The sequence below is a fragment of the Mytilus edulis genome, chromosome 3 (assembly GCF_963676685.1).
Source record: "Mytilus edulis chromosome 3, xbMytEdul2.2, whole genome shotgun sequence".
Classification (NCBI taxonomy): domain Eukaryota; kingdom Metazoa; phylum Mollusca; class Bivalvia; order Mytilida; family Mytilidae; genus Mytilus; species Mytilus edulis.
Window position 1 is genome coordinate 14,545,920 of NC_092346.1, and position 15,172 is coordinate 14,561,091.

The following is a 15,172-nucleotide window of genomic DNA, read 5'->3' on the forward strand; positions in this document are numbered from 1 at the left end:
CGGCCATCTTGGATGATGGATCGGCTACAAAGTTATAACACTTGGTCAGCACCTCATAAGGAACATGCATGCTATGTTTGGTTTCATTCCATTCAGTGGTTCTCTAGAAGAAGTTCAAAATGTAAAAAGTTAACGCCGACGACGGACGCCAAGTGATGAGAAAAGCTCACTTGGCCCTTCGGGCGGGCCAAGTGAGCTAAAAGGGCGGGCGCTGCACCCTGTTCAAACTTTGTAGCTCGAACACTGTATGTTATGTTGTCCAAATTTTAGTATTTAAAGGATCTATGTCTTAATTAATTCTGACCATGGTGGCTTCCAGTTCGTACTTTTTTCTGTAAAGGAGTATCTATTGGCTGCCAATATTTTTCCTAAACTTTCTAAAACTGCTCAAAATGATTGAAAACAAAGATTTTCTGTTTCATCTGTAAAATGTCAACTATAACGTTTGTGATTTCCGTCCAGGTAGAACATAAGAGTAAAACTACTTACACAATTTCGGCTAATACCAATTAGAAAAAAATTAAAAATTAAAAATTGTCAGCATAACAAATTCTATCTACCCTAGAAAAAAAATTATAATACTCGCAACCTGTTTATCACCCCTCAAATAGTGAATTTTGTTTATCCATTTTGATATTTCTTTGTCATTGTTTCAAAAACTAGAGCTACTGATTGAAAGTGCAGATTGGAAAAATTATCAGCATGACAAGATGTATGATGTATCCACCCCGATAGTTTTAGAAAATAAATCTAACCTGGCACACATTTTAGAGTAATCGCCAATGAAATATCGATTCCTATTTTTTTTTTATAGGAAAACAGAAAGGCTAAAAATGAAATTGAAAACAAAAGATCAGCAGGTAGATGTATCAAACTTGGAAACTTAAAATATCTGTGGATTTTTTGGGGGGTTATTGGCCGTGAAATGTCATGTTTTTACAGTTTGTTACCGTTATCATGAAATATACCGAAGATAGGTAAACAGGTAAAAGGTGCAATTTCTAAACTAAATGATCGTCACGATAAGATAATAAACCATGAAAATTTCAGAAAATAAAACTGTTAACCTGTTAGTTAATGTCCCTTGTATATACAAAATTCAAATGTTTTTCTGTGTTGTTTTTAGTGGAAGAAGACGTCAAGTCTTCTGAAGACTTAAGGGGCTGACCTTTGGCATTGAGCCTCCGTATGCCGCATTCGTTTCGTGTATTACAATTTCATAACAACTCAAGATTCCTGACACCGATTTTTACACATGATTAGGCATCTGAATCATTTAATTTGTAAATTAGGATTGAAAAACAATCACTATCGTAAATATGACCCTTTTATTTATGTAAATTATCAGATTTCATCTCATCCACATGAACGTTATTTGTTTACTTGTCACATGATGTTTTAACTGTAGATATTTGTATTACGCATGCGTGAATTTGGAATCGGGACAACTCGCCCTGTTTACAAGTTCGCCCTTGAAGTTACGAATTTGCAATCCTGCAGACAAGATGATTTTGTTTTTTTGTAAATAAAAAGGATATATTTCTTATTAAATTGTTGTCTTAATTCATTGTTTTCCTTTGTCATGTGAATTAGATGCCCTTCTACTCCACAAATGGTTTGAATCTATTTATAAAATTATTCAAGACTCAGTTGACAAGAGCAATACGTTGCTGTTTGGAGAATGTGATTAAAATCTAAGCTCATAGAAAAAGAAATATAATTGAAACTCAATGTACCTCCTTCTGAAGAATGTATTGCAATATAAATATAAATTCCTTTTGACAAGAGAAATCTGACTTTTTTCAGAAATATTTTTTTCACATGTGCAAAGGTAATCACGTGTGTCGGCCATATTGGTTTGTTTACAACTATGTGAAGACCTAAACATAAATAGTCTCTGAAAGCGTAAACTTCAAGCAATACTATTTTATCAATCATGAATATTTTCATAAATTTAAATCTGATTATTTAAAGAAATAAAATTATAACAATTACGATTTTTGATAAGAGATTCTACACAGACATGCTTTAATCTATTTATAGCCAAATTAGTTTACCTGTGTGAAAATGTAAATAATTTGTTTACTAAACAAGTAAAGACAAACTATGGATGGAAGATAATAATTTACATAAATACTTCAGGACATTTAATTGATTTTAATAAATATAGGATTTAAAAACTGCAAGTGGAAACAAATTTATTCATTAGCTACATAATCAGCTGATAATTTTATTTCACAAACATCGTGGTGATGTTATTGATAAAAAATCACTCCATCAATCCTCCAGCCCTTTCACATATTAAGCAATAGATCTACTCATTATTGCAGAATATTTAATGAATATACATTCATCGTCTTATTGAATATATCGGGTAATCAGATATTTTTAGCTGACAATCTGGGTAACCCATTGGCCGGAGTCTACTGTACTACCAAAAACATGATAAAGATAGTAAATAGTATTTTTTCACTAATTTATTGACAATTTATTGACATAATACTGGTTGTAACATATTTTATTTTTGTATTTAGGTTGGGACCCCCACCCCACCCCCACCCCAATTATGAGTGGTGTCCCTTAAATGAGGGACTGTCCCTAAAACAAGGGGTCATTTTACTGTTGAAAAAAAATAAAGTACATTTTGAAGATTTTTATTAAACTCAAAAGTGGGAAAATTCATATTTGGAACAACTTTTCTAAATGAGGGGTCAAATTATTAAAAAAGATATAAGTTTAGAAACAACAGAAAATTCTTTTGACATGTTTTGACTATTCAGTACTTTATAGATGCATAGTTCTTGGGGTAAAGTTTCATCAAATAATATGAATATAAATGACTTTTTTGGTGCTCATTTTTTACAGTGGGTTATACTGATCTTCCAGTTAGGTTAATCTCATTTGGAGTGTTGTTCCCAACCTGTTAAAGGTCCATCTTTGTGCATAATTTAAAATTGGAAATTTCAACAAGCATCTAATATTCTTACTCTGGAAAATAAACCCTGGTCTGCTAGCTTCATGTAAATTTTTTCTACCGAATTAAAACTAGAATCATGCAAACAGACTTAAGAAAAAGGCATGTAAGTTAATCATACAAATATGACACTTTTTCTAGACAATCAAGATCGTGCAAAATACATCGCTAAAAATTGTAACCTTTAAAAAAACTTTTGTGCAGAAAAAACCCATATGGGAATTGGGAACTTCCAAAAGTTGGCGGGTATGTAACGAGCCTTACTTTTTTAAGCTCCATTTGTGGGCAATATGTTTTCTAGTCTGTCCGTCCGTCCTGCTTCTGGTTATAAAGTTTAGGGTCGAGGTAGTTTTTGATGAAGTTGAAATCCAATCAACTTGAAACTTAGAACACATGTGTTCCTTATGATATGATCTTCTTAATTTTACTGCCAAATTAAAGATTTTACCTAATTTTCATAGTCAACTGAACATAGAATATGATTGTACGGATGGGAAATCCATGAACTTATGACCTTTTCTTGTTTGAAGAAAAAAAATACATTATAACGATAATGGAACAAAGCAGCCTGGGTTAGTGGGGCTGCTTTTATGGTAATTCAAGTTACCTTTTATTCACCTTCTTCCACTTCAGAGCTATCAGCTCTTTGATTTTAATGAACTAGGAATGACATATCTACTCTGAACGATCTTTTTTGGAGTAAAGCCCCTAAATAGATGATTACAAGTTTACTTTTTTTTCTAGTCATGCAGTTTTGGATGTCATTTGAACACTATTGGAGCTAGAATAAACGTGTAAAACGTGTAAAATGACCAGCATCACAAAGAGCATCTACACTGAGAATGTATATGTATAAAGGTCGTAATTAGAAAACTTGCAACTATTATGGTTTTTTTTTTATCTCAACTGCCCAAAGAGCTAAGGGGTCATCCATAATTATCAACCATTTTCCAAAGTGTACAAAACGTACACTTGGAGGGAGGGGGTTAAAAAATTAACATTTTTACAGTACGCTTTTTTTTCATCAAATGAAATAAATCAGTCAGATATGTTTCAGTTTCTTTTCAATGCAAATTTCTATATTAAACTAATATTTAATAGACAGGATCTTCTTTTTATTAAGAATTATTGATTCTAGTCTTGAAATCTGAAAATAGTTGATGTTCACTTTCTGAGGGAGGGTGGGGGGTCTGAAAAAGTGTATGTTTTGTACACTTTGGAAAACGGTTGACAATTATGGACGACCCCTAAGTGAGTTTTTCTCATTCCTTGGAGTCCGTCGTTGACTTTTACAAAAATCTTCTCCTCTGAAACTACTCATAGGTCAAATTATATATAACTGAACTTGTGGTCACAATCTATTGATAGAGAAAAAAATGTAATTAAGAAGAGTGGCAACAAGATAAAAAAATTAGTCAACATGGCTGAAATCATCAGACGGCTACTTGTTCAGTGTAGTTATTGTGTCAGTTCTCTTCTAAAACTAATGGGCCAAATTTAACCAAACTTGACTACACTCATTTGGGAGCAAATTTAACCAAACTTGACTACACTCATTTGGGAGCAAATTTAACCAAACTTGACTACACTCATTTTGTGTGTATCTAGTTTTTTTTAAATGTGTCCGATGACCCTCCTGTCAATTAACATGGCCGACATTGCTTAAAATAGATCAAAGGGTAAAACGCAAGTTTTGTCTAATATCTTGAGAATCGCATTGAAAGGGGGAATCCTGGAGGACCATAATTTTTCAGAAATTTGAGATTAACCTCCTGTCCATTTGCGTCAAAAATATTAGACGACCTCTTATATAGAAGTTATTGTCCTTAAATGTCAACTATGGAGTGTTGTGATTTTTTTTCCTTTCATTTGCAGTCTGAACATGCTGAATTCTGTTAACTGAGATGTTTTACCATATTTTTTTTTGGTGTTGTTTGCAGCTTCCTTATATTTTGAAAAGCAATGCAACATAATTGAAATTGTCATTTAACTCTTTATATAGTTATTACTCTTTCATAGTGATACTGACTCAAAAGTGGCTATTGCTGAAGAGACAAGTGAGTGACACAGGGTCTTGAGAGTTCAATAATCTCTAGTGTTTTATTCTGGTTTTTTTTTTTTTTTTATAAAATATAGATCTCTGATTTTTTCATACTTCATATGAAGTAAAAAGAAATCAGAGATTTATATTTGAATTGAATTAAAATCCTTCAGTGCAAGCAAGCATAAAATCCGTATCTTTTTTTGTCCAGCAAAAAGCGAAATCTTTTATGGAACTTTACATTAAAATGAATTGCAGAAACTCTGAGTGAGAACATTTTTTTTTATCTTCTCTCTAATTAAAAGTCATACTTCGAATCATGGAAAATGTGCGGTGTTATTTTTTTTTTTTTGCCGCAAATTCATACCCCATTTTCCCTAGAGTTAATTTATTGTTCTTACAGTAGTTTTAATTTTATACTGAATAAGGATCAATAAGGGAAACATAAGGACTTAGTCTATACTGGGAACAATATACATGCTCTTGGTCTATATAAAAAATAATTTATACAGTTGTTACATCCAGTTTCCTGACAGTATTTGTTTCTGATATACTAGTATTAAATTGAGACTTTATACTGACAAGTTGAATTGGTGAATGGTTAGGATCTTATAGTTTCTATTAATTTATAGAAACTATAAGATCCTAACCATTCACCAATTCAATGGTTAGGATCTTATAGTTTCTATTAATTTATAGAAACTATAAGATCCTAACCATTCACCAATTCAACTTCAATGGCGGATCCAGACATTTTCATAAGTGGGCCCACTGACTGACCTAAGAGGGGGCCCGCTCCAGTCACGCTTCAGTGATTCCCTATGACGTTAAGCACGTTATTGCGTCAATGCCGTGATATGCGACAGAGCAATTTGATAAATAGTCTTTCTATGAAAACTAACTAGTTCAGCTTTATGAAATTTATATCCATAGATGAGGCAGGTATTACTGTTTCCAAAAATATTAAAAATATTCTTTAACTTTTCATAATAGTTTCAAATAATGATACAAATATTACCAAAAACGTCACTGAAAAATATGCGTGTCAGACGTAACAAACTATTCGCAAAATAACTTTTGCGGGATGTTTTGTAACAATATACATGCTCTTGGTCTATATAAAAAATAATTTATACAGTTGTTACATCCAGTTTCCTGACAGTATTTGTTTCTGATATATTAAATTGAGACTTTATACTGACAAGTTGAATTGGTGAATGGTTAGGATCTTATAGTTTCTATTAATTTATAGAAACTATAAGATCCTAACCATTCACCAATTCAACTTCAATGGCGGATCCAGACATTTTCATAAGTGGGCCCACTGACTGACCTAAGAGGGGGCCCGCTCCAGTCACGCTTCAGTGATTCCCTATATAAACAACCAATTTTTTTTCCAAAAAAGGGGGGCGGGCCCCCTGCCCCCCCCCCCCCCCCCCCTAATCCGCCTCTGAACTTGTCAGTGAGGATATATTTATCTCAAGCTGAGACTTCTATAACAGTCTCAGTCTCAAGGCAACATCTGAAAAAATTAAAGCATAGTATATATATTAAAGGAACAAGAACTTCACCATATATAGTTATTATTTCATTTTCCAAGTTTTTACTTATATTTTTAATAGATATTATTTTACACCAAGATTTTTTACAGAAGATGTACTAAAGTGTGATTTAATATTAAAAAAATACTTTTTTTTCGATTTGATGTTCATTTATTCAAAATACTTAGAATTAAACATTCATTTACTCTATCGTCTATCAAAATCATTTTGTCAATTTTGGTCGGATCTGCAATACCTTACTTGGTATATCCATTGTAAATTCCAAGATGGCAGCGTCCATAACAACATTTGGCATGTCTGATAAAGTATTTCACCAGCTGATATTAGGCCATTAGTACACATATAAAGCTGTATTTACTACTTATGAGAATATGTAAGCACATAAGCTACTAAAAGGAATTAAAAAAAGTTTCATACGGTTGTATTTGTAACTGGAGTACAGAAAAACAAAAAGTCCTTAAAACTTGTGACCTCGGGAACTTATTTTCTGTGGATTTTTTAATTTTGATATCTTAAACAGATTGGGAATACCACCCCCCCCCCCCTTTTCCCCCAAAAAACAAAATTAAAATAATGGAAGTCTGTCGGGACTCCCTCATGCGAGCGTTAATTTTACTGCTGTAGAAAAGAAAAAAATAGATTTTTTTACTTAAAATGGGAAAAACAACTATTTGGAACAAATCTTTTAATATGGGGGTCCTACTAATTTTTATTATAAACGAAGATGCAAGTCCAGGAACATTACAAATGTCTTGGAAATGTTTTGACCATATAATACCTGATATAAGTTAGTACAGTTCTTTGGAAAATTTTATTGAAATAATATAAGTATGTGCTCATTTGTACTAAATACATTTTTTTACAACACTAAAATTTTTGTATCACTTGAAATGTACTCCTCATTAAAGGGATATCTTAGTCCTTACATTGAGGGGTTGTTTCCAACCTGTTAAAAACATTAATAATTGAATAAGAATGTGAAGGCAATTTTACATAACTTCAGACTAACGTGAATTGTTCCTTTTGGGGTTCTGTTTTAAATTTTATGATCAAATTGGCCGTTTGATTTTGTCAATTTTAGAAGATTACTCCAGACACAAATACCTGAAATAAATCCCAGGCAAACATGTGCAAAAGTCCATGCAATAGCTTTCTTTGTAAGATGCATGCAACAATTGCACTCATTAATATATATTTGCATGGTACAGTCAGGATTCTAATTCGTCAAAATTATCTCCCCATTACACCAGTACATTTTCACAATTGTAGAAATGGAAGCCATTGTAGGTACAATGTATGACGCGCTGCCAATTTTGCTCTTGAAAACCGATAAATTTATTCACATAGCACCAATACGATCCTTATACGTCAGTTGTATTTTAAAAGATATATGCAATGTAATGTAAACTAATGTGTTTTTCTGTATACCTTTGTCCAACTTGGGTGATACCAGAATAAAATGATATATAATATAATAAAAGACAAATGTATCTACTAGCTTATGAGCATCAGTTAATGATCTTGTCTGCATTGATTCAACTTAAAACTATTGTCTGATCAGTTGTCAGGTGGAATTTTCGAAAATTTTAAACATTTAAAAAAATTCTAATTAAATATTTTGTGGAAGGGCAGACTAAATATTTTCAGTGGTTGAAGATTATAAACCCTAGTTATCACACACAAAAAATTAAATTTTTTCAAAGATATCCATTTTCATCATCCAACTTAAAAGACTGTTGTCAAGTGCTTTTAGTAAAAAAATAGCTATTCGAACACACCTACTCTGTTGTGTGATTCATTAGATAGGTATTTCACTTGACCCATATATTTCATCTTTTCGTACTGTGATTTTTTATGTTATAAGTCAACCTGTAGTTTTGATATATAAAAATGATAGAATCTGAAGCAAGATGATATATCAAATACTCTTGCTTTGTACGTTTTAAAGACAAAATATACACCTCAAACACGCCCTAACATGAAAAGGTGCACTAAATTTTCTCTTTTCGATTAAATTGTTACCCATTTTTTAGAATTTTTTCTTGAATCACATAATGATAGGGCAGACATGAAAATTACTGAACTAATATATTGATATGTTCTTCGTCTGTGGTAATTTTTTTTTTAAATCGGAGGTTATGCATTTTCTACATCCAACTTGATAGATACCCATGTCGTCGACGTGATATCTAATTGTTCAGCATTAATATGTAATAGATAAATTGAAAACTTATGCAAATGGTGTTTCTAAAATAAAACACTTCGTAATTGAGAAGAAAATTGTCGTTTTATTTGTTTCTATTAACTTTTAAAAATTTTTGTTACTAGTAAACATTACAGTAAGCATTTATCGCCTGCTCTAACAAAGAGCTTCGATTCTTTTGTTCTATTTCAACTGGGTTTCCGCCTGGGTACATATATGAACAGCTTTAATTTGTTGCCATACATTCATTTTTTTACATAAATAAGGCCGTTAGCTTTCTCGTTTGTATTGTTTTACATTGTCTTATCGGGGCATATTATAGCTGACTATGCGGTATGGGCTTTGCTCATTGTTGACGGCCATACGGTGACCTATAGTTGTTAATGTCTGTGTCATTTTGGTCTTTTGTGGATAGTTGTCTCATTGGCAATCATACCACATCTTCGTTTTTATATGTGATGGAATGTGAAACTCAGAGAGTAAAGACCTCAAATCAGGTGGTTAACATTTATGTGTAGAAGTTGAGATCCACATATAAAACAACAAATTAGAATACAACACCAACAAACATGTCCAAATATATACAGAAAGGCTTCAAATAAAAAAGGACAAGATTATTTCATATTTTTTTACTTAGTATATTTAAAATAATTCCTATTTATTATGATTCATTATTTTTTTTTTCTTCATATTTTTAAGCTAAACAAAGTCAAATCTAGGTTAAAAAAAATAAATAATGAAAAGTTGATAAATATCTTCAGTTATGAGGCCAATACTCTAGCTGAAAATGTTGACTTGACAACCTGTCACTACTGTGTGAAATGGTCCAATCAAATCTTTTAAAAAAAATTAAAGGTCATCATGTATCCTTATGAGATATCAGTCAACTAGACTTGTAGTAGGGGTTGTCTTTTCAGTAATCACATTTATGCCGAAGTAAACCAAAGTCCTAAAATTCAGAATTAAATTTTAATCACTGTAAATTAATAAGTGATATTGGGTAATATATCCATGTATGTTTTTCTGTAATAGGATGTTATAACCCAATTTGAATTTTGATAAAAAGATTTCAGAATTATCATGGCATACATTGTATTTTTCGAAATATGGCTGTGTTTAAATAAACAAAATTACTCAAACTTTTCCCCTTACAAAAGTTTTGAAGCATGATATGGCTGGACCTGGGCAATGAAATTTAAAGTTTTGTGCATTCTGTTTCTCAAAAAAAAGGGATTTTAAAACAATTTTTTAACCATGCAGAAATTGAAATCACATCTTCCTAAAACCTCCATTGGAATTTAAAGTGCTTGAGATCTAATGCTTTATATAATGGTTTTGGGTCTCTAATACATGTACAACAAATGAACATGTGGAATAATAAATAAAATAAAGTTCATTCAATACTGTCCTTCAGTTAAACTGTGTAGAATTAAATCATTTGTTGTTGTGCAGATATCGACTGTCCGTTACATATTAACCAAAACAATTGCATACATTTTGGGATGACCTAAGGGGAACAACTCAATGATTTTTCCAAATTGGTTTTTTATTGACATCATCTGCAGTGTTGAAAAAAATGAACAGATATTATGGCATTGTTTTTAGCAGAGTCCATCATAACTTCTGTTAGTCACACAACACCTTATCATTATGTAGATATTTTTTGTCCATGTAAATAAATACAACTATGACTATATGATAATTACTGAAGGGGAATAACTGTGTAAAAAAATACACCAATTTTTCAACAGGAACAGATATTATGGCGTTTATCAAAAAGTCATTGGGAACTTTGGTTTTGAGGAAACAAATATTTGTTGACAACCTTACAAAACCCCTTCTTTTTTTTAGATTGAAACAAAATTAGATCATCATGCCTATCAAGGATTTAGTTGCTTCCCTGAGTGACAATCCATACTTTGGAGCAGGAGCAGGATTGTTTGGTATAGGAATGTTTACTGCCTTAGCCAGGAAAGGAACACAGATGGGTATGATACTATTCAGAAGGCACTGTATGATGAGTCTAGAGGTAACCAGCAAGGACAAGAGTTACTATTGGTTATTGAACTGGATCTCTATTTGTGGAACACATACCCAACATTTGAGTGTAGAGACGTCATTCACTCAGTCGGAAACAGGAAAAATAAACACAACATTTGACTTTGTACCAAGTCCTGGTAGCCATTTCTTTAGACATAAAGGTACATGGATTCGAGTGGAAAGGAATAGAGAAAAACAAATGGTTGATTTCCAGAGAGCTGCACCATTTGAAAGTGTAACTCTGACAGCTGTTGGTTTCAATAGAAGTATTTATTTTGACATTTTAGAAGAAGCAAGACAATTAGCGCTTCAAAAAGAAGAAGGTAAAACTATTATGTATACAGCCATGGCTGCCGAATGGAGGCCTTTCGGATATCCTCGGAGGAAAAGACCGATTGTTTCTGTTGTATTAGATGAAGGAATATCAGAGCGTATTATCAATGATGTTAAGGAATTTACCCAGAATTCCAAATGGTACATGGACCGAGGGATACCATATAGACGTGGATATTTATTGTATGGACCACCTGGTTGTGGTAAAAGTAGTTATATAACAGCATTAGCAGGTAATTTTAATAATTTTGTAATTGAAAAGTATGTAAAATGGAAGTTTTAGTTTCTCACTTCGTTATCTCATTAGAAATTTTTTTTTTTTAAAATGCAGCAATTTTTATATTGTTAAATTCCATGTTATAGCCTAAGCCCTTCATTTTAACGCAGAGAAGAAGACAAGTGGTGTTATTCTTACAAGTTTGTGATGTAGAGTTTATTGAGGTTGCACTGTATAAAACCATTACATCTATATGTAACAATTCCATCTGTTTATTATCTAACACATATTAAAGTCAGATACTAGAGACTTATAATACAATATTGATTGATTGCTTCCAGGTACATGTATACCCTGTTTCAGATGCTACATTATGAATGTAGTAACAAATCAGCTTGTAGTTCTGACAAAGTTGTCACTTGGTTATGTTTTTAAGGTGGTACCTAACACTACAGGGAGATAACTCTGTAAAGTCAGCTAAACTTTTTAATTACATTGTGTTGTAAAAGGAATATTAAGCCTCTCAATGATCAAAATTGGTGTTTGTCAAACTGCTTTATAACCAGTGTAATTTTTCTGACAAAACGGTTGGTTCAAAATTTTTGAAATTTTTATATTTTTGTTAAAGGGTCGAAGTAACTACTTTGACAAAAATTTATGAAAATTAAACGAGCCAAATTAATTTTAGTGCAAGTGTTGGGTACCACCTTAATATAAGACTTTGTTAGCTGGATGAATATAATATATCTATAAACTTCACTGCTAATATTTTACTTCAATGCATATTTTACAGGATCTTTAGATTACAGTATATGTTTGTTAAATCTGAGTGAGAAAGGTCTGTCTGATGACCGACTGAATAATTTACTGGCAGTAGCACCAGAGCAGAGTATTATACTATTAGAAGATATAGATGCTGCTTTCTTAAACAGAGATTTAGCTAAAGAAAGTAAGATCAATTAACAATAAAAGAGGGACGAAAGATACCGGAGGGACAGTCAAACTCATAAATCGAAAATTAACTGACAACACCATAGCTAAAAATGAATAGGACAAACAGACAAACAGACAAACAATAGATGATCCTGCAGTTTTTGAGAGGAAGTTTTCTCTAGCATTTTATCTCAAAGTCACAGTGAGTTCCTCAACAGGGAGCAAAAGAAATGCTTACCTCACCTGAAGACAGCCATAGGCACTGGTTTGAATGCATTCTTTTAATCTTTATTTTTTTGACAAATTTCAGGAACAGTTTTTTTAAAATAATTGATTATAGTATTAAAAAAAAAAGACAATGTGGTTTAATATGGACCAAACAGATAATGATATTACATTGAACTGCTACTCAATGTAAATACAAGACTTAGCTTCTAAAGGAATTTTTCTCAGTTCCATTCATGTATTAGAACTAATATACAAACAGACATCATAATAAATAACTCCAAACCTAACTGATAATGTGGAGACCATATATGTTACAGTAAAATGTTTTATGTCAAGAGTAGTTTTGATCTGTTAAAATAGCTTAAACTAATTTTTTGTAACATTAATGATTATTGATATTAAACAAATGCCTCTTTTATTCCAGATCCTGTAGCTTACAGTGGAATGGGACGTTTAACTCTCAGTGGATTACTGAATGCTATGGATGGTGTAGCCTCAGCTGAAGCCCGAATTATATTTATGACAACGAATTATCTAGAGAGGTAATTTGTTTAAAGATTTCTTAACAAAATCTTAGTGTGATTCAGTTAACAGCATTAAATGTAGGTTTTTCACTGATTTTTATCTCCCTTTTCAATGGAAAAGGTTATGTAAGGGAGACAACTCAGAAAGAAAAAATAAACAAATTGTCTTATATTGGTAGCATATGATGAGGCCAAGCTTCTTCTGAGATAAAATTATATTGATACTTTTTTCAGTTTCATAAAGCATAAAATTAAACCAAGATTGTTTACAGTAAAATTTCATCATGATGTTGAAAACATTTTGCTCCTTGGTTATGGTATGAATCTACATGGAACTAAATATATATTAAATTTCTGAAAATAGGATTCTACCATACAGTAATGAATTATGAAACATTTATTAATCTTTTGTATTTTTTTATTTGATTAATTTGTTCATATTTAAGATTATGTATATGATTTAGGCCATGGATAAATGAATGTCGGTTTCCCCTAATATAACATGCAACAATTATTAAGGCTTGCTGGATGGAAAGACCTTTCAATTTATTATACTTTTTGTGAAAAATTAATTTTGCTGTACAGAAAATGTTGTAAACCTAACAGTATTTTTTTTTTTACATTCAGACTTTTGGCTATAAGATATGTATATTAAATGAATGATTATTGAGTAATGTTGACACACTGTAGATATTATCACGCAATTTCAAAAACATCATTGAAAATTGTCAAAAGAAACCAAGACCACTTTTTTTTCATCTGCCAAAAAAAAAATGCCCCAGAGAGTATAAATTACCTCCTCAGTCCTCAGTGTTATTGTACACTTTAAGATTCTTATAAGCTATGCTGGCCATGGTTTCCAATAGATTATATATAAATATAAAGTGAATATCTGTATTTCAGATTGGATCCAGCTTTAATTAGACCTGGTCGAGTGGATGTTAAGGAACTAATAAATCACTGCAGTACCTCCCAGCTAGAGAGAATGTTTCAGAGATTTTATCCTGATGAACCTGAATCAAATGCTCAAATGTTTTCTCACAAAATACACTCATTAGGTAAACATGTGAGTGCTGCACAAGTGCAGGGACTTTTCCTTAAACATAAAGACAATCCCGAGAACGCTTTGAATGATGTACAGTTTTTATGGGCATCTTGATATCAAAAATAAATATTTTTATAGAAGTATTTGTTTAAATTGATTTAAGAAACATGATAGGAGCTATAAAGGGGAGCAGGGACTTCCTACCTTACCTTACTATACTTATTTAACTGTCTGTTCAAAAAAGAAAAACCAATCACACCAAAACAAAAAACATTGAACAGACAAAAATTCTAATGTACTACAAAACAAGAATGTGTCCCCAATACACGGATGCCCCACTCGCACTATCATTTTCTATGTTCAGTGGACCATAAAATTGGGGTCAGAACTCTAATTTGACATTAAAATTAGAAAGATCATATCATAAGGAACATATATACCAAGTTTCAGGTTGATTGGACTTCAACTTCATCAAAAACTACCTTGACCAAAAACTTTAACTTGAAACTGGACAGACGAACGAACGAACGAACGAACGAACGAATGAACGAACGAACGGACAAACGGACGCACAGACCAGAAAACATAATGCCCCTCTTCTATTGTAGGTGGGGCATAAAAACCTAAATACTGAGCAATACGATCCCCTTCCACGCTACTATTTTGTGGATGGATGGTTACCAATGTTTTTAAGATTTCTTAATCTTCATCCACCATTTTGATAATGACCAATAGAATGACCAGGGCGTGAGTAAGTTGCAATTGTTTGTTTAGTTGGTCAACATTGGAATATGATGAGATAGGAGAAACATTATTGACACAGAAACACCAACAAAAAAATAGTCGCAGGAAAATGTAATCAGGATTTTGTGTCATAAATTGACACACCCTAACCTTATTTTTCTCTTCTTGATATCATAGGTACAAGATGTTCATACTTGCTTGGAACTAGTTCAGGACTTTGTTGGCCTGTTGTTTAGAATAGTTGCTTATCTTATAATTTAAATAATATTTAATTAAAGTCAAATATCAATAGTACTTTAATTGCTGTTCTTCATCATAAAGTCATAGT

The 15,172-nt window shown here is 31.9% G+C and overlaps 1 protein-coding gene across 1 annotated transcript; it reads left to right on the top strand.

The window, feature by feature from the left end:
• The first annotated feature begins 6,819 nt into the window (after positions 1 to 6,819).
• On the top strand, positions 6,820 to 14,240 carry LOC139515852 (mitochondrial chaperone BCS1-like). Its single transcript, XM_071305583.1, has 5 exons — positions 6,820 to 6,950; positions 10,632 to 11,386; positions 12,164 to 12,319; positions 12,956 to 13,073; positions 13,959 to 14,240. The coding sequence occupies exons 2-5, from the start codon at positions 10,654 to 10,656 to the stop codon at positions 14,212 to 14,214; spliced, it is 1,263 nt and encodes a 420-aa protein (XP_071161684.1). The 5' UTR covers positions 6,820 to 6,950; positions 10,632 to 10,653; the 3' UTR covers positions 14,215 to 14,240.
• The last annotated feature ends 932 nt before the right edge of the window (positions 14,241 to 15,172 follow it).

What these genes read in the sequence shown, in the direction of transcription:
- LOC139515852 (XM_071305583.1), top strand. Translation starts at nt 10,654, where the DNA reads ATGCCTATCAAGGATTTAGTTGCTTCCCTGAGTGACAATCCATACTTT. An exon ending in CAGAGATTTAGCTAAAGAAA is followed by an intron (nt 12,320 to 12,955) that starts GTAAGATCAATT and finishes CTTTTATTCCAG; the next exon opens with ATCCTGTAGCTTACAGTGGA. An exon ending in ACAACGAATTATCTAGAGAG is followed by an intron (nt 13,074 to 13,958) that starts GTAATTTGTTTA and finishes TCTGTATTTCAG; the next exon opens with ATTGGATCCAGCTTTAATTA.